This window comes from Trachurus trachurus, assembly GCF_905171665.1.
Source record: "Trachurus trachurus genome assembly, chromosome: 14".
NCBI classification, from domain to species: domain Eukaryota; kingdom Metazoa; phylum Chordata; class Actinopteri; order Carangiformes; family Carangidae; genus Trachurus; species Trachurus trachurus.
In genome coordinates this window covers 33546643-33566777 of record NC_139903.1, presented here as the reverse complement: position 1 = coordinate 33566777, position 20135 = coordinate 33546643, and the positions used below count along the sequence as shown (strand labels likewise).

Genomic DNA, 20135 nt, shown 5'->3' with positions numbered 1-20135 from the left:
TAAGCTGTGGATTACTGCACAGATCACTGAGTCATCCGCCTGTCGTCCTCCGTTCTCACAGATGCCACCTGGCGGTTGTTTTGGCACATTGAGGCTTTTCATTAAAACCTCTTGTCTCGCCAAAGAAAAAAAATGCATGAGTCTTGTGCCGTCTCGCGTGGACCACGCGTGAAGTCCGCAAATTTGAACCAGTAACATCTGTAAGTAACTGAGTTACTAACTGAGTTACTTTTTTAATGAAGTAATTAGTAACTGTAACTAGTTACTATTTTTCAGTAACTAGCACAACACTGATTATAAGCGACTTCACAGAAAATCGTCGCCGTTTGTTTTTGTTTTTTTCCAGTCAAACGCATGAAGAATGATACTTTCCTCTCATTGGCTACTTTAATGTGATGACGTCACCATCGCGACAACGTCTTGCCACTTCAGTGTTCCAGACAAGTCTAAAAAAAAAAGCGGTGTTTCGAAGTGGAGGTGTGTCGGAATGGAGAGCCGTCCCCGAGTTTGAGACCCCTGGTTTAGACGTTGTTAAGATGAAACATAATATAAGTCTCTGTGGTGCAACTAAACAAAGATACATCTTAAGTATCACCTTAACTAGTTTCAACGTATCATTTAGTGTGGACTTTACTAACTTAAGGTAGAACTTACACAGAGCTGGTGCAAGTTACGATTCCTTTATTTGTCCCACAGTGGGGAAATTTACTGCAACAGGCTGCAGTTGATTATTAGAACTAAGCTTTCAGATTTCACTGTGGTCTATATGTGAGCTGCTGTGCTCTGATTGGTCCATGAGACTTAGGTAACGCAACAGCTGCAGCCTCTGTCACTGAACACACCGATGTGTCAGCTGCTAATACTAGCATTAGCATTAGCTCCCTGAGAGGCCGATGGCTAGTGAAAGACTTTGTTTCTTCATGTTTGAAATATTTCTCCTACATCCCCATCAGTCACCAGCCAGCCTGTCTGGGACCAGACCCAGCAGTGGCAGAGATTAGAGCTGAGCTATGGTTGGTCAGTTAGGCAGGAAGCTGTTTGTGTTCAATACGGAGCAGAGTGTGTCACGGACTGATCTGAGATCACAGTGGGTCTCATTCAAGAAATGTAAGCAGCACGAATTTGTGTGTATACTGTGTGCAGCCGGAAATGTATGTGGATTTCTATATTTATCGATCTTTTAGTAGCTCCGATCTTTTCGTAACTACTCACTAACTACACCCACTCCTGACTGAACTATTCTGGCTTTACTTGTTAAATGGTTCTTTTATTCACTACATCTGTCACTTCCCTCCACGCCTTTGATTTACCTGTCCCCGTCACACCACTACTCATAGAAGACAATTCAATATTTTTTTTGGACTCCACTTCACCCAAAATTACTTTGATCCCCAATCTCTCTCTTTTCTCTCTCTCTCTCCCTCATTCCTTGTTTGCGTCATGGCCACAAGTGAACAGGATGCATCTACCTCCTTATATGGTGGTCAGGGTCTCCTTATATGGCTATTCATGTATGGAGATCTATGCTAATTGCTGATCACCGGGGGCGTGTTGTTAGTTTATGATGGGTGGTCATTCATGATCTTACACACGTGCTTACGATCAAATCTGAGTTTCCCGCAGCGTTCATGAAACCAGAGTAGAGTTTTAGTAGCATGAGCTTTTATGTGCAAATCTACACACAGATTTACTAACGTTTCATGAATGAGACCCAATGTGCATTGATGATGATGATGAAGGCGTGTCTCAGTCCCAAAACCAAGCCTATACTGATCAGATTGTAACAACACTCCAGCAGAATCTGAAGCTGCTTCCTCTTCTCTACAGCCAGGTGATCACATGATTGATCATGTGATTGTGAAGCAAGAAGGGAAAAATGATCAGTGATTGATTCTTGCTTTTCATTGTTATGTAAAATCTTTGATTCTCCACACACTGATCTGTTAATATGGGATGAGCAGCAGTCCCAGTCTCAGGTTGGTTCCTCTCAGGCTGTTTTTGTCCTGATATTCATCAGAAGACCTGAGCAGGAATGCTGCTGCTGTCTGAGTCCAGTCAAAGCCCATATTTCCTAAAAAGGTTCCTGGACTGGTTCCTGCATCTCTAATCCTGTCTGAGGTTAGCTCTGAGTGTTAAGCAGCAGCTTTCATAACATTTATCTAACTGTAAGACCCAGCTGAGTAGCAGAGCCCCAGGTGTGTGAGCGTTACCTGCTCATGACCTCTGAGCAGATTTCATAAGAGAACAAAGTGGTTTCAATCAGACTGTGAGCGGAATGATCCTCTGATCCTCAGAGAAACAATCCTGGGATCAGAGGAGTTGGACCAATGGCTATTTCTGTACAGCAGCAGCAGGAGCCTACAAATGGAGATGTTGGTCCTCAGACCCACCAGGACCCGGCTTCATCAGAACACACAACACAGCATCAGTCACAGAAAAGTCCAGAAAAACCTTCTGCTGCGTTTCACCTTCACTTTAAAGACATCTATATATTCACATCCAGCCATACAGTTTATATAATCCTTGAATCAAAGGTAGCACCTATGCTAGTGGGGGAAAGATGCAGGCTCATCCCTGTGACAGAGATGCTCTGCAGAGTCAGCACAATCACAGATGCAATGTAAGAATAAATTATTCCTCACAGCTCAGGGAAGGGACATTAAAATCTTTTGAAACAATTTCAATTGGATGTAACATGAACAACACCCCTGAAATTGTTTTACAGGAAGAAAAAATACATGGATTTTGATTTCAGATAATAACTTTTTTTTTTTCAATTATCTTTTTATTTATTTTTAACATCTAAAGCAGAAGTAAGCGATCCGGTGGTTTTAGCTAACTTCCTGTCAGCCGATGGAGTTAGCAGCCCCCGCCCTCATCATGGATCGATTGGTCCTCATCCCTACGTCACCACATTCACGCGCATCCCTTGGCTGCACACACAGAGAGGACCGCCCCTTTATGCCGTTCTCTCTCCTCATTGGATAAAGGTTGTAGGATACAAGGAAAGTTTTCTCCTGGGCTTACAGCAGAGCAGAGTGACTGACAGACCCGTGTTTCAGACCAAACACTCTGTATAAGTGATTGCTGTCGGAAGATAGAACTATTTAAGACTTATATTAACACAAACATTCCGCTTACTTCTGCTTTAAGTGACATAACAGACAATCAAAGAAATAAGGGAAGAAAAACAAACAGGCAAAACAAACAATGACAACAACAAAATACAGCAAATCAAATCAGATCAGTCCATGGTCACAGTTCACAGTTCATCCTTTGTGGATGTTATGTAGGCATGTCAAACCCTATTATGGTATGGTAGTGTCAGAGGTCCATAAACGGTTCCCATATCCTCTGGAAGGCATCCCCCTTATTTTTTAGAGCGTATGTGCGTTGTTCCAGTCTTAAAGTTTCATTTAAGATTTGCTTAAACAGATTAAATGATGGGGGTCTTTGTTGATTCCAGTTGGGCAAGATGCACTTCTTTGCTATATAGGACATTATGATAATCCTCTTCCTGCGTGTGGTGTCAAACCAAAGAGGTACCGTCCAGCGGGGTTTCCACAACCTTAACAGTTCGATCATGTACCGCTTTCCAGAAATGTTTTAATTCCTTGCATTCCCAATAGACATGCATAATTGAACCTATACTGTACATGTTTTTTTGTTTTTTTTAAGTATATTTTTTGGCTTTTTTGCCTTTATTTGATAGTACATAGTGAGATAGACAGGAAAGGCAAGGCAAGGCAATTTTATTTGTATAGCCCGTTTTTACAAACAGTTTGTCTCAAAGGGCTTTACATGGCAAAGGGGGAGACAGAGAGAGGGGTAATGACATGCAGGAAAGGTCTGCCCGACGCGGGATTCAAACCGGGACTGTAGCCTCTACATGGGGCGGCCGCTTTAACCACTGCGCCACGCACCGCCCCAAACCTATACATGTTTTACAACGATAACATCTGGGGGATGAGTTGGGAAACATTTTAGAGTAAGGTACATCCTGTGCATGAATTTATAATTTTGTTCGATTATTTTATTACACGACAGTGAGGAAAAAACATTCTGAAAGAGCTGTAATGGTTCAACAAAGTACTATATATTACAGAGATTATTCCTTTTAATGATGTGGATTTCACCAAAATCTCCTTGAGATTTGTCAGCCCCAAAGACAGGTGTTTTTCCTTTTTTAGAGTGTTTATTAGATGGCGAATTTGTAAGTATTTATAAAGGTCCTGTTTCGGGATTTCGTATTCTGACATTAAGTCCGTAAAGGACATGAGTGTGTCCTCGGCAAACAAATGTTGGAATTGACGTATACCATTGTATACGAGGAGCTACCAATTGATGGTGGCAGATCTGGGTTTAAGGATAAGGGAGAGAGCCTGGAGATTTTGCCAAAATTCACACAAAACTTATTTATATCTTGCCAAGCCCGAAGAGTGTTATAAACTAGATATGTTTTTGTTATTTGGTGTAGTGCATTTATATTGTTAATGAATGGTAGCAAGGTTGTAGAAATGGGAGTACAAAGTTCTTCTTCTATGTCTATCCAGTGTGCATTGTTACGTCTTTGCACCCAGCTAATCAGGCCTTTTGTCTGGGCGGCCCAATACATCTGCAAGTCTGGTAATACCAGTCCCCCTTTCTCTCTGGACTTCGTTAAAGTTTTAAAAGCTATTCTTGGCAAGGAATTTTTTCAGATAAAAGGGGTCAATATTTTGTTTATAGATTTAAAGAATGTTTTATCCAAGTAACAGGGCAGTGACTGAAATAAATAACTAAAGCGGGGCAGGACATTCATTTTAATTACATTGATTTGTCCGAGAAATGAGATAGGGAGCATTTTCCAATGTTCTAATTCTTCCTTAACCTTTTTAAGCAATGGAACGTAATTTATGAGGTAAAGATTTTTAAGTTTTAAAGCCACATTCTCTGATGAAGCCACAAACTGATGAATTAATTAATAAAGCATTGGATTTTGTCAAATTGACTTCATAGCCTGGTATTGTTCCAAATTCAGTAATAAGGTCTAAGACCGCTGGGATTGATTGTTCTGGGCTGGTTATGTTATGTTTTTCCGGAGGGCGTATCATATTTCAACTGGCCTGCTGCATTACGTGTACATTCTTTTTTGAGTTGATAGGCTAGTAGTCTACTTGGCTTATTACCATATTCATGATATTGCTGTCTGGTAAAGAACAGAAATTTTTTGAGATGCTCTGTTTGAATGAGATTGAGACTAGTTCTGACTGCATTTAGTTTTTTCAAGTTTTCCTCAGTAGGAGATTGTTTATGGCATTGTTCCAAATGTATTAACTCTTTCTTAAGTTGTTCTGTTTGTTTAATAATAGATTTTTTCTTTGCAGATGTGTAAGAGATCAGCTGGCCCCTAATTACTGCTTTAGCTGCATCCCACATCACTACCCAAGTAACAGGGGAGGACGCATTATCCTGTCTGTACTGTTCTAGCCATTTTCTAATATTATTACAAGCTTCAAAATCTGTGAGGAGTGAGGCATTGAACCTCCATTGTTTAGCTTGATATGTCTGCTGGGGAAGGGATAACCGCAGATAAACTGGTGAGTGATCAGATATAAGAATGGAGCCTATATCACATGAAACTACAGATGAGAGATGATCCTGAGGTAAAAAAAAAAAAAATCTATTCGAGAGTGATTTGTGTCTAGCCGAGTAGAAAGTGTAGTCTCTCCAGGCCTACATCAACTGAGGCTAACCTCAGAGTTTTAGAAGCATTGGGATTAGACAGTATAGTTGAGGATTTGTCTAAGTTACTATCCATACAACAATTGAAATTTGGGGTTATCCTCATTTGGTGCATATACATTCAGCAATGTTAGCTCTTGTCCATATAGCATCCCCCGAATTAGTATGTGTCTGCCCTCATTGTCACTATATTGTTCCTTGAATATGAAAGGTATTTTTTTATGAATGAGTACTGCTGTTCCCCTTTTATTGCTGGTAAAGCTAGAGAAATAAACCTGCCCAACCCAGTCTCTCTTGAGTTTTTTATGCTCCTCATTGGACAGATGAGTTTCCTGAAGGAAAGCTATGTCTCCTTTTTCCTTTTTTAAGAATGTAAGAACTCTCTTCCGCTTAATTGGGTGGCCAAGGCCTCTGACATGGAAAGTTATTACATGAAGTGTACTAGACATACCGGGTTTTGCATGTTATATTGGTTTCGTGTTTCATGGTACAGTAAAAGTAAAGGGAAAAACAATATAAGACTAACAAACTAGTAAAAGAGAATGTAACATAGGTAGAGCATGAGGGGCCCCCTCTACCTACCCCCTCCCCACCTCCCCAAAACCCCAGCCTAGTCCCCGAACGACAAGGCAACCCGCCAACCCAACTGGAACAGGTAACAACATCAAGTTGACCAGCAAGTAACAATTATCCGTCAACAACGCACATCTTGTTTAGAAAAAGTGCATCTCTGTGCAGGAGAGCAGGCCAGAAAAGAGTTACTTAGCTTTCTTGGGTGGTACTTCACTCAACTTAACAGCAAATATGCAGGTAAAAAATGAAATAAAAATATTTGAATAAATAATAATTATAGCATGATTTTTACACACATATTTATGAAAAAAAGGCAGTGTGCGCTTCAAATTGAAGCCTATACACATGCTGCTCCCATGTTAATGCCGTTCCTCTCATGCTTCATTTTTATTTATTTTTTTAAATCACATATCCAAAATAAAGTGACAATCATATACACAGACTGCAAGTGTTCGCGGGAAAGTAAATAAATAATATAAAATAAAATGAAAATGAAACAGAAGTTTTGCACTATCTGTTTGATAGTATGTCCCTGCTGTTAATTGTTCATATTTCCCACTGTTGTAGAGCAAATTGGTTTATGTGACCACCACCGAGCCCGGTGATGAGCCTATTTTCTGCACAAAAGTCAGTGCATTCACCCCTCTCCATGCATAGGAAGCGATTCAAACCTGGTCATAGGCTATTTGGTGGAGATTCTGCGGTAGAATTCCTCAGCCTCTTGTGGGGAGGAAAACATCTGGATCCTCCCGTTGTGTAGCACTCTCAGCCTGCACGGTTGGAGGTGAAATCCTGGGAAGGTCCCCATGTCAACAATCAGCTTTTTTACAGCGTTGAACTCCCGTCTTCGTCGGATCGTCTCCGCTGAAACATCCTGGACGAATGCGAGTTTGGATCCGTCGTGTGTGATGTCCCGCTGTCTTGTGGCGCGTGGGACGTATTCTTTATCTTGGTAGTTGAGAAAGCGAAGGAGGACGGCTTGGTTCTGGTTGGGAACTGCTGGAGCCAGGGTACGGTGGGCTCTTTCCAGCGTAAATGCTCTGTCGGGTTCAGTGCCGAGCCACTGGGGTAGCATATCTTTTGTAAAGTCCAAAAGAGGATGTGTAGCTACCTTCAGCTCCCTCCTTAAGACCAAACAGCCTGTTACAACCAGGTCTAGGGGAGCCTGGTTGCAGCATAAGGTGGCTCTCCACCTGTCTCGCTGATCACAAACAATAAGGCCAGCACCACTTGAATCACAGATATGAAGCAGTTTATTATCTCAGAGGTGAGCACTTCCCAACATAACAAACAGAAATATCACTTGGGCCCTAGTCTTACCTTCCAAACAAAACTAAACAAACAGACAGGCAGCTTACCTACTCTCCTGCAGTTAAACATGAGAAAACATGGACAAAAGAAAACGGGATTCTCCCTCCTACCACTGCTTGCTGTGTGAGGGCTAACACACACAGTTTATATACTATCAACAATAGACAGCAAAGACACATGGTGGGTGCTGGCAGTGCTGACAGGAGGCAAAGTGGAGAGGCCATCCTGGAAGGCGGGGTGGCTTATATAGTCCAGCTGCTCATGCAGTAGCCAATCAGGGTCGGGACCATCAACTCCACCTGCACATACACACACAGGGGAAGAGAACACACACCATACACATACACACAGGGAGAGAGAACACACACCATACACAGGGGGGAGAGGAGAGGAGAGGAGAGGAGAGGAGAGGAGAGGAGAGGAGAGGGCTCCATGTAACCAGATGTGTCCCCCAGCAGTCTAAGCCTATAGCAGCGTAGCTATAAAATGGTTCAGAGCTACCTGAACCAGCCCTAACTAAAAGCCCTGTCACAGAGGATATAACTCTGATAACTCTGGATCAGGCCTTGAGTACTCCCCAGACCTGCTACACCTGCTGGCTCCAGGTGCTCCTGGTTAGAGGAGGAAACATCAGAGAGACTCAGCCACAGGCCTGAGCATCAGTCAGACCCAGACCAAGAAGAAGAGTCTTTTGAGACTAGAACCAGAGACTAGTAAGTGGAGTGGTGATGAGCACAGTTAGCATCATTTAGAATGATCAACACAGCCAGCAAAGCTAGGCCAGTTAGCATCTTGACAGAATGGTTAGCACAGTTAGCTCAGAGAGCTCTCACTCTGCAGCGGCCCTCCCCTCCGAGGACCGGCCGTGTGTTTGTGTCCTCTGTGCGTCTACACTCTGACTTCCCTCTGTTTTAATATTGAGAGGTTCAGTGATGCAGTCTTCACCTCATGCTGAGTCATGATCTGCACTGCGTCCTGAATCAGAGGACAGACCCCACCTCCTCTACTCTGCTTCAATCTAATGCTGCAAGTCTGCGTCTGCTCACACACACACACACACACACACACACACACACACACACACACACACACAAAGACTTTTGACCTTTTTTACGATTTGTTTAAACTTAGCAGTGGTTTGATTAATTGATGGTGACACTGTGACATCAAAATGAGAAGTTGTTTTCAATCAGAAAAACCTCTGGTATGTAAATTCTCTCAATCCAAATAATAACCTGACGTCACACTGTCATTTGACCAGAGGGGAGATGACGTCATCCACAGACAGTTATATAAATATCTATTTTTCTTTTATAAAGAAGCATTTCATTGAGCTAATTCATTCCCTCATTCTGGGAAAAAATGTAGGCTACTGGTGTGGGCAGAGTTGTGTTTTATTTAGTACCAATGAAATGTGACCGTGGTTAAGTCCACGAGTGGTCCGCTCTTTTATAGATGTCTCAATAGAACATAGAGAATAATGAGTTAGAATATAGATGCTTGCTCTCTCTATGCAGTATGTGGATGTAAGGGTCTAAGGGCAGAGGATGTTGTTATGATACTGTGTGAAGCCCTTTGAGCCTTGCCTAGAACATTCAGAACTTAGAACATAGGCTATAGAACCTGCAATATATTGAACATAGTAGACTGCACAGAACACAGAACATGTAGAACATAAAGAACAGTTAAAATATAGATCATAAGAAATATATAGAACAGTTAAAGTATTGGACACTGGTTATTTCAGTGTGAGTTGTGGGTTTTTCTTTCTTTAACAGAAGGGTACCAACAATTTTGTACATGTCCATCTGTAACGTCATTTTGAAACTGTAGTTGTATGTATGTTTATTAACTAACACTTAGACAGACACCTCTCATCACGTGAGTGTAGTGTACACACATGTTGAGAGGACTCCAGCCTCTGGCAGACTCTGCTGCCTCGTGTGGCCGACAGCAGCATCCCAGCGGAGTGCAGGAGGAACTGTCCTAGCAGCCTGTGGAGGGGCAGGCCAGCTCCTGGGAACAGAGGACATATTTACATGAAGAACGTGGCTCAAACCCAAAGCACTAAAACCAAACCAAAATAGCTGCTGTTCAGACGAAGAAACCACCAAACTTGGAGATTCATGGTCAAGACGGGACAGTGATACATCACGGGCAGGTGTCACATGGTTGTCCCCCGGACGGACGTCAGGTTCCATCGTGACGCTCTTCATATTTAGCCCGAGAAGAAACTGTGGGTCAGCCATACAAGTCCATACTCAGGGGGAAATAATCCCACTGATAAGAAGACTTAAGTCCCTGATCCAGCTCATCCACCTGATCCACATGATCCTCCTAATCCTAGTGATCCACTTGATCCTCATGATTCACCTGATCTACCTGATCCTCACGTTTCTCCTGATCCTCCTGATGTTCCTGATCCGTCTGATCCTCCTGATCCCTGACACGCTGCAGGCCTCCTGTTATGAGACTGTGCTGCTGCAAAGGACCCCACCCCCTCCCCATTCTTTTTGGCAGGCTAAAGTTTGCTGAGTCATCAAACATAATTAAATGATATGAGCTGTGAAGTCCACACACTTATAGGATATTTAATATTATGCTGTTCTCTGATCAGTCCCCCCCGTGTTTTAACTGATAACATTCTGCTGATGATGAAGTTGATGATGGAATTGATCCTTCTTCATCACTGCCAAAAAACATAAACCATATCAAGTGCCAGTTTATTCAAGGAAAAACCTGTGAGTTACCTGTATTCATCTGTGTGTTAGGCAAGGCAATTGAATTAGTATAGCCCATTTTTACAAACAGTTTGTCTCAAAGGGCTTTTCATGGCATCATAACAACATCCTCTGTCCTTAGACCCTCACATCCACTGAGGAAAAACTCCCAAGAAAAAACAGAGAAGAGAGGAGGGGAGGGGAGAGGGGCGGGGGGAGAGGATAGGTCATAGTTATCTCAAGGAAATTTAAATCAAAAGCAAATGGACTTGGTTATTTGTCAAGGAAGACGTTTCACCTCTCATCCAAGAGGCTTCATCAGTTCATGTACGCAACTGACCAAGCTGGGACTGGTCCAACTATCTGGTGTAGAGACCCAGGTATTTAACCTCTTGTGGGGGCGTTCACAAGACCGATGATGTCACTGGAAACCCTTTGTGCTCCATGTGCCAACGACAGTCGTTGGTGGGAAGTTGGTTTCGACTTCGTTAGTGCCCTACTGTGTTATAACGACAGTCGTTGGAGTCACAGGAGGCCATTTGTGAACAGTTGTTCTTTGAGATTAGATTGTTGAATCTCCTGGGAAGGGATGGAAGGGCAGCATTGTAAATTGGAGATAGGTGGTGTCTCAGACCTCCTCCTCTGTTTAGGGATGGTTTCTCTACTTTTACTTATTTTACTCCTCTTTTGAATCTCCACACTAGTTGGACCAGTCCCAGCCTGGTCAGATGCGAACATGAACTGATGAAGCCTCTTGGATGAGAGGTGAAACGTCTTCCTATAACTCCTTCCTATAGCTCCTGTCATCTGGCTCCATGGACAAGTAGAGTTGCGTATCATCCGCATAACAGTGAAAATTGATTGAGTGCTTCCGGATTATGTCACCTAATGGGAGCATGTAAAGAATGAAGAGGATTGGCCCTAAGACTGAACCCTGTGGTACACCATACGTAACTCTGCTATACTCTGAGTGGTCGTTATTAACATTAACAAACCTGTCAGATAAGTATGACTTAAACCATTTTAGCAGGTCCTTTAATCTCAATTTCATGATCCAGTCTCTGCAGCAGGATGCTGTGGTCGATGGTGTCGAATGCAGCACTGAGGTCCAAAAGTACAAGTACAGAGACGAGACCTCTGTCTGAAGCTATAAGAAGATCATTAGAGACTTTGACCAGTGCTGTTTCAGTGCTATGGTGTTCTCTGAATCCAGATTGGAAAGCTTCAAAGAGCTCGTTGCTGTGCAGATGTTCATGTAGCTGCTCCAGGACAACCTTCTCAAGGATCTTAGAGATGTAAGGAAGGTTGGATATAGGCCGATAGTTGGCTAGGACATCTGGGTCAAGAGAAGGTTTTTTAAGTAAAGGGTTAATGACAGCCACCTTGAAGGCCTGTGGCACGTAGCCTGTGACTTGGGAAAGATTGATTTGGTTCAATATAGAAGTGTTAACTAAGGGGAAGACATCCTTAAGTAGTCTAGTCAGGACTGGATCCAGCAGACATGTGGCTGACTTGGAAGAAGTAATTGCAGAAGTTAAGTCTGACAGGTCGATGGGAGAGAAGCTGTCCAAGTGTGTACCAAGTCTGGGAGGTGCTTCTATGGGTACCGTAATCTGTGCTCCATTACTGGGAATCTTTGTTCTAATATTAACTATCTTTTCGGTAAAGAAAGTTAGGAAATTACTGTATTACTGCTGAGAGTTGGAGGGATGCATGGCTCAAAAGCTCTATGGTTCTTGGTCAGCCTGGCCACAGTGTTGAAGAGGAACCTGGGGTTGTTCTTACTCTTTTCTATTAAAGATGAATAGTATGTGCTTCTGGCATCACAGAGTTATTTTTATATATTACATAATAAACTGTGTTACAGTAATCTGTGTGTTACCTGTGTGTGTCTCCTTAGGGTCGTTCAACAGCAGCCTCCGTCCTCCTGAGACCTACTTTAAGGTGATCTTCTGGTTGGGATACTTCAACAGCTGCCTGAACCCCATCATCTACCCCTGCTACAGCCGGGAGTTCAAACAGGTAGCTGCACACCTGCCTCACACACACCCACACACACACACACACACACACACACACACACACACTGATAAACAGTCAAGGCAACAGATAATGCAACGGATAATGATAATGACGGTTCAAAATGTGTGGAGGAGAGGAGAGGAGAGGAGAGGAGAGGGGAGGGGAGGGGAGGGGAGGGGAGGGGAGGGGAGGGGAGGGGAGAGGAGAGGAGAGGAGAGGAGAGGAGAGGGCTCCATGTAACCAGATGTGTCCCCCAGCAGTCTTAATGGCGGGTACACACTACAGGATTCTTCAAACCTTCACAGATTAGGAGACCACACACTTGATGATAACAAAAGACAGATCGCATAAGATCTCTCTCCTCTGATATTATAGTGTGTGGTGTGCTCCGCAGTGCACACCACAATATTCCATATCTCACGTGGTCAAACATTAGCCTGGTTGGCACGACTTTCCAATGTTGATACTCAGCATTGGGTCTGGCCAAGACGTTAAGAGAATCCATTTCTCAAAGCGCATCCTTCAAACCTGGTTTACCCGCCCCCCTCAAATGCCTCAGTCTGCTATTGGTCGAAGCCAGAATAGGCGGTGTCGAAGCTTAAACCAATCACACCGCTCTTTCCTCTGTCCGCTGCTCCATGCTGCTGTTTACAATGAGGTTTCGGTTGCTGCTCTACTGCGTCACTTACTTGAACACGCCTCTACCCAGAGCCGTTGGAGAGGCTCGACGTTGATTGGCTCTCGAAAAAGAGGGTGGAGTTCCCGAAAATTCGGGAGACAGAAATCCAGTTAATAGCACGGTTGGCCAGACTAGAAGTCAGCAGCGCTTTTGCGAGGCGTGACGTCACTAGTGTGGGCGCAACCAGGCTAGTCAAACATGACTTCAGTGTAAACAAAACGAACAAAACAAAACAAACTGAAAGCTCTGTCGTAGAGGAAGGCTTTAACTCTTTTGCGACCACACTAATTGCTCAGCACATCCGCTCAGGACCACATGTTTTTGGCTATTTTTTACCTTTTTTCTCACGTCGAAGCGAACTCTGTACATCACCTAGAAACAAACGGTTTTCACGTGGTTGAAGAGTGACTTTCCAACGTGCTCCTCTAAAAAACAGCGAGTTTTTCTGCCGTTTCATTCGTGAGTACGAAGGAGAAGAAGAGGGCTGGGTTTCTCCAAAAACGGAGCTCCCGCTCTAGTTTCAGAGAAAAATGCACTTCTGTGTCAAGTGGCAATCGGCTCATTTTACCGGTACTCTGCAGTGTGGCATGTCTCCCAAATCATTTCTACGGTTAAATAAGTATTTTTGTAGGTAAATCTGGGGGGTGTGGCAGCGTGGAGAGCAGCGGTGCGGGTCACAGCCCCCGCTGCACAGCGCTCGCTGCGCGGTGAAAACAGCAGAGATAACGGGCTTTCAGATACGAGTCTCCAAACCAGAAACGTTTGTAACAGCACCGGAAAAAGTCGCCAGATTTGTCGCCAGTCGCTTTTGTAAAAAAAAAAGTCGCCAAGAGGGTTGGAAAGACACCAGATTTAGCGAGAAAGTCGCAACACTGTAGCCGACAGCCGCACAGCGCTGCAACTGTCCCCAGAGCAGCATTCAAGGGGACCGATTACTCAAACAAAACCAAGATCACACAGTTTATAAAAAACATTATGATTTGATTTTAGTTTAAAACAGTTTTACATATCAGAGGACTACCATATTCACACACAGGGTACCTCAGAGTGTCTATTATCCTAATCTGTAAAAAAAAAAAAAACGGTTTTGACGAGTTTACTCGTCGATGGTCGTGAACATTCGGCAGGCTGTGACGAGTTTACTCGTCAATGGTCGCGAAAGAGTTAAGCCTGGACTTAAATGTAGAGAGAGTAGTTTGGGTGCCATGGTGACACTGACAGTTGTCTTTCTGTCTACGGCTGTGCCTTCAGTCCTTCATCAGGATCCTGCGGTGTCGCTGGAAGCGGCAGCACCAGGGCTGGCAGGCCTACTACAACTACCGCAGCCAGCAGGGCTCCAACACCTCATCCTTCCTCAGCGGCAGCCAGCAGACTCTGTCCTCCATCAGCCCCAGCCCCCGCAGCGTTTCCTCCAGGCTTCACCCGCCCTGGTCCTCCGCCTCCCCCTCTGACCGAGACCTCCTCCCTGGGTCAACGGGGAAAAGATGGCCCGGCCTGGTGTCACCGCTGGCTAAGGATGCCGGGACGGCGCGAGAGGTGGTGCTTAATGGTCGGAGAACAGAGCAACACAAGGGCAGGCAGGGAACGCCGTCGTCCAGACAGTGAGACGACAGGAAGCCCAGATTGACATACCTGCTGGTGTCACCCATGACATCACAGGGATGCTCCGGTGGGATGACTGTTCCCACTTCCTGCTCTGCCTTAATGACACACCTGAGGAACATGGCGGATCAGCGGTCCACTGTAGAAAAACATCAGGTCACAATATCTGGAGGTTTTCCCTGCAGATCAGGATTGCCCACTGATCACATAGGTGATCTTCACAACAAAACAGACTGTTTAAACTTAAGTTAGGATTTGACTGAAAACAGAATCACAGCAAAGCTAAAGTGATAAAAAAAAAACTAAATACCACATGATATTTATTTATATTAAAGTACTGTAGAGACACTACGAAGTACTGTAGTCCTTATACAGTGTGTACCTGTTGGAATCATCTTTCTTTAAGGTGCAGTAAAAGAATCTGTTGATACTTGTCATCAACAGTGAAGCGAACACACATCCCTCTGGAAGCCCCACCTCCACTCCAGGGTGCAACAAGCAAACAACATGAACACAAACACTCAGTGACAACTGCTAAGGGCTGAAGAGTGGAAGCAGGGCCGGCCCAAGCCTCCACAGCGCCCTGAGCACATTTTCATTTTAGGGGCTTTATTATTGATCATTTACACACCTACTGTAAACATATTTAATTTTCTAATCTGTCATTACAAATCACCATCCTAGCCTGGCATGTTTTTACCCATCTATGGTTTTTAATCCGATATGGTACCAAATTCAGCTAAAAGTGCAGCCTGTGATTGATTTACACTTCATATTCGAAGTGATCTAGGCCTAACTGGGATACTGAATGTAATCTAGGCATTTCTGTAGGCTTTTTATTTTATTTTATTTTATTTTATTAAATAAAGGTTTGCGCCTTGGGCCAGCTCTGCTAGGTAGCATAGTATTTTATTTTATTTATTTTATTTTTATTTTACCTTTATTTTACCAGGCAAATTGCTTGAGATAAAAAAAAAATCTCTTTTACAAGCATGGCCTTTACAAGCATGGCGTTGATTTAACAAAATCAACCAAACAAAAATATTGTGTAATTGTGTTTCTATGTCTTTATTGCTCTGACAGCTGAACTACCTGTAAGATAACTGTGGCTAAACTAGCATAACCACGTGGTTAACATTAGCACCTGACAGGCAGAAACAGCAGAGCCCCCACCTGAAGCACTCCTTCTCTCTGCGAGACTGTGATGTGATGCTCATTATGTCATAATGTTCCAGACCAGTAAAATTATGAATAAGTTCATTTGAAAGTAAATTTAAAACAATACTCCACTAACTGTCACTGCTTGTTGCCAAGTGGCTAACAAAATATATATTTTGTTTCCTGTTTTTCTTCTGTATATTTATTTGTTGATGCTAAAGGAGTCACAGAAAATTTAATTCTAAAAATATCTTGAAATTTAGCCTACTGCTTTAATGGAGATTGGTTGTTGAAAATTCTGTCCTGGCATATTATTGTATACATAATCTTACGGTATTCTATTGATGTGCGTTTAAAATATTGATATCATTTTCCTAATTAAATATCATGTTAACTTATTTTGACAGTAACTATATTGTGAAAGTCTCCCCCTCACAGGACTCTGATTGTGTAGGAAGTGCACTGGCTGTATTTATACTCACTGTGTGATCACAGTGGCCTCTTGTGGATTTCAGAGGGACTGTGCTGCTATTGGTGTGAACTGTTCTTCTGATTTGTTTTATTCTGGAAAGCCAGTGTTTGTGCTAAGCTATGCTAACAGTTTAGTTCCCCCTGCTTCCAGTGTTTGTGCTAAGCTATGCTAGGCTACTGCGTCCATGGAGCTGAATTTCAACTGAATGTCACTGAGTTCCATTTAATGATAACATTAAAACAAGCGAAAATAAAATGTTGATGTTGATGTTGATTGTATTGTGTGTGTGTGTGTGTGGGAGGTCAAGTATTCAACATATGGACAGACCTGGGTGGGTCAGTATAAGTTCTGACAACACAAACTGCAGTAAGATCAATTGTCTATTATAAATTATAGCAGCTGAGGATTCATCTGAGTTTTAAAAAATGTTAGTTATGTTGTGGAAATTTGTCTGGCAAGATCTGAAATAAAGATTTTGAGACCAGCTTTTTTCTGTTTTGTGTGTTTTTTGCTGACCAGACTCTGGTTGAAGGCCACTCAGACGCGATAACAGTATCTGTGTCTTCTCCAAGCTGTCACAGAAGCACAACATCAAAGTTGGTGCCAGCTCTCTGTGCAGTGGGCACAGCTCTGTCAAGTCTGCTGCCCACGAACAAGAAGGGCAAAATGTTGAAATATCCCTTTAACGATAATAATAATAATTCATTTAATTTATATAGCGCTTTTCAATGACCCAAAGACGCTTACAAAGACACAAAAGAAACAGGGTAGAGACATACAGGGGGAGACGAGGGAGAGACAGTACACAGTGACACATTAATGAGCGAGGTGATGGAGAGACCGGCTATGGGTAGGGGAGGTCATAGGCCTGGGAGAAGAGGTATGTTTTTAACCGGGACTTGAATGTGGGGAGTGAGGGTGAGTCGTGGACAGATGGGGGGAGAGAGTTCCAGAGTCGGGGTGCAGCACGGGAGAAGGCTCGGTCGCCGAAGGATTTGAGTTGAGATGTGGGTGTTGTCAGGGAGAGAGTGGAGGAGGATCGGAGGTCACGTGTGGGGCGGTGGGGAATGAGGAGGTCAGACAGGTAGGGGGGGGCCAGGTGGTGGAGGGCTTTGAAGGTGAGGAGGAGTATCTTGAAGTTGATGCGCTGTTTGATGGGGAGCCAGTGGAGAGAGTGGAGGACGGGAGTGATGTGTTCACGGGACCGGGTGTGGGTGAGGAGGCGGGCAGCAGAGTTCTGGACCATTTGAAGTCTATGGAGGGAGTGGGAAGTGATGCCGGTGAGGAGGGAGTTACAGTAGTCGAGGCGGGAGGAGATGAAGGCGTGGATGAGGGATTCGGCAGCAGGGGGAGAGAGGCAGTGTCGGATTTTGGCGATGCGGCGGAGGTGGAAGTAGGAGGTCTTGACGACGGAGCTGACATGGTGATCGAAGGAGAGGGTGGGGTCCAGGATAACGCCAAGGTTTGCTGAGGGTGGATTTGGTGCCTATGAGGAGGAGCTCTGTTTTATCACTGTTGAGTTTGAGGAAGTTGTGAGTCAGCCATGTTTTTATTGTGGAGATGCAGGTTTCGATGTGGGTGAGGGGGGGGTTCTGGGTGGATTTGGTGCTGATATAGATCTGGGTGTCGTCGGCGTAGCAGTGATAGTCCAGGTTGAGGTTGCGGATGATGTGACCAAGGGGGAAGAGGTAGCAGATGAAGAGGAGGGGGCCGAGGACTGAGCCTTGGGGGACCCCCTGTGTGACCGGGGAGAGGGTGGATGTGTGGCCGGAGAGGGAGACGAACTGTTGTCTGTTGGTGAGGTAGGAGGTGAGCCAGTCGAGTGCAGTGCCCTCAACGCCCTGTTGGCGCAGCCTTTGAAGGAGGATGGAGTGGTTCACAGTGTCAAAGGCTGCGCTAAGGTCTAGTAGTAACAGGATGTTGAGGGCACCGGAGTCTGCAGAGGTGAGGAGATCGTTGATGACTTTGACAAGGGCGGTTTCAGTGCTGTGGAGTGGGCGGAAACCAGACTGGAGGGGTTCGAAGAGGTTGTTGGACTGGAGATGGGTGTGGAGTTGAGCGGCGACGATGCGTTCCAGGGTTTTGGAGAGGAACGGGAGGTTGGAGATGGGGTGGTAGTTAGAGAGGTTGGCTGGGTCCAGGGTGGGCTTTTTGAGGATGGGAGTGATGGAGGCGAGTTTGTAGACAGTGGGGAAGTGACCAAGGGATAGAGACTGGTTGAAGAGGGTGGTGAGGTGAGGGAGGAGGACAGGGAGGCAAGCCTTGGTTAGGGTCGTTGGAAGGGGGTCCAGAGAGCAGGTGGTTGTCTTGGATGAAACACTTCTGACTTTGCTGATGCTACAGTGTGAGTGTAGATATGGTGCTGTCTTAAAGCAGAAGTGAGTGGTCCGGTCGTTTTCGCTAATGCTGCGTTCCAGGCAGGCTTTTGAAATCGTAAATTACAGCTTCAAGTCACAACTTACGACTTTGTAGCGTTTCAGGCAACCCACTCGTGTTTTTCCGACCTGTTTTACCGGTGAAAGTCACTATAACGGCCACTCGTAACTTCCGACCGGTGAACTCGTACCAGATCGAACTGGTACCACTTCACGGTCGGAAAAATACGAGTTTCCTTGAACGCACCATAACAGTCCTCGTCGCTACGTCACCACATTCACGGCGTTCCTTGGCTGCACACACAGCCCTGCATGCCGTTCTCTCTCCTCATTGGATAAAAACTGTAGGATACGATAAATGTTTTCTCTTCGGCTCAGAGCAGAGCAGAGGGACTGAGAGACCCGTGTTTCGGTCCAAACACTCTATGTAAGTGATTGCTGTCGGAAGATATAACTATTTAAGACTTATATTAACACAAATATATCACTCACTTCTGCTTTAAGTTTGAGCCAGGAAGTGTCATGCGTCAAGTGTAGGCTACAAGTATTTTTTCTGGCTTCTTTGCCTTTATTTTGACAGGATAGCTGGAAAGAGACAGGAAATGGAGAGGGAGGAGGAGGGAGGGAGGCCGGGCAGTGCAAATCACGTGAGATTTGCACTGACACAGGAAGAGCAGTGAACTGAGACACTGGGAGCTTCCGCTACAAACAAGCTTAAAATATAGACTTATTTTTTTCGGAACAATTTCTCATGTTGGGGCTTCAATACAAGAGGGACATTACAGACGAGCACTATGGAGGTATTTGGATGTTTTTTAGTGTGTCTTTTTGGACAAAGAAAGTTGGTATCCATTCACAACCATTATATGGACAAATACTGCTGCGCGGACCCCCCCGTAACATAGAGAAGGAACGGAGGACTCTGAAAACTCTCCCAGCCCTTATATTAGTCGACATGAGGGTGAGTAGATAATGAGTGAAATTTGAATTTTGGGTGAACTATCCCTTTAATACACTGCCAGATGTCTGCTGCATGGTCTGAGGCGCTACCTGGTGGACGCTATTCAGAATGCATAGTAAAAGTGTGTCCTCTCTGTCTTTCAGTGTGTCCGTCCAGGATGTAAGGAGGTCCCTGATCTGAGTCAACCCCCATGAAGCAGCATGCCAGGACACCGTCCTGCTGAATCAGGAGGTTCCATGGAAATCAAAATTTAGTTTTTAAATGATAAAACAACAGTGGTATCACATGGTCCTGTACCCATATCTACAGGTTAACTGGTGGACATGTGTTTTACTGATAGATTTCACAGCTGAAATAGTTATACAGTTATGTGTTCAGTGTTCACCTGTCTGGCAGTGTCTGGCAGTGAGACCGTCTTTATCATCTTCATGGCTACATTGCTGCTCCCATAATACACAAACTGTGACTGTGACATTAACAAATGTTTTTTATTCTTTGATAAATCTTCACAAATTCACAAAACAGTTTTATTTAATGC

The 20135-nt window shown here is 44.3% G+C and overlaps 1 protein-coding gene across 2 annotated transcripts in view; it reads left to right on the top strand.

Annotated features, from left to right (window-relative positions):
* LOC310997663 (alpha-1A adrenergic receptor-like) overlaps positions 1-16709 on the top strand; it is a 38369-nt gene extending 21660 nt beyond the window's left edge. For both annotated transcript variants that reach the window (XM_083987444.1, XM_083987445.1), the window contains exons 4-5: positions 12229-12350; positions 14281-16709. In XM_083987444.1, coding sequence (XP_083843570.1) covers positions 12229-12350; positions 14281-14634 — 476 coding nt within the window. In that variant the 3' untranslated portion in view covers positions 14635-16709. The remainder of the gene's footprint in view (positions 1-12228; positions 12351-14280) is intronic.
* Positions 16710-20135: the final 3426 nt, after the last annotated feature.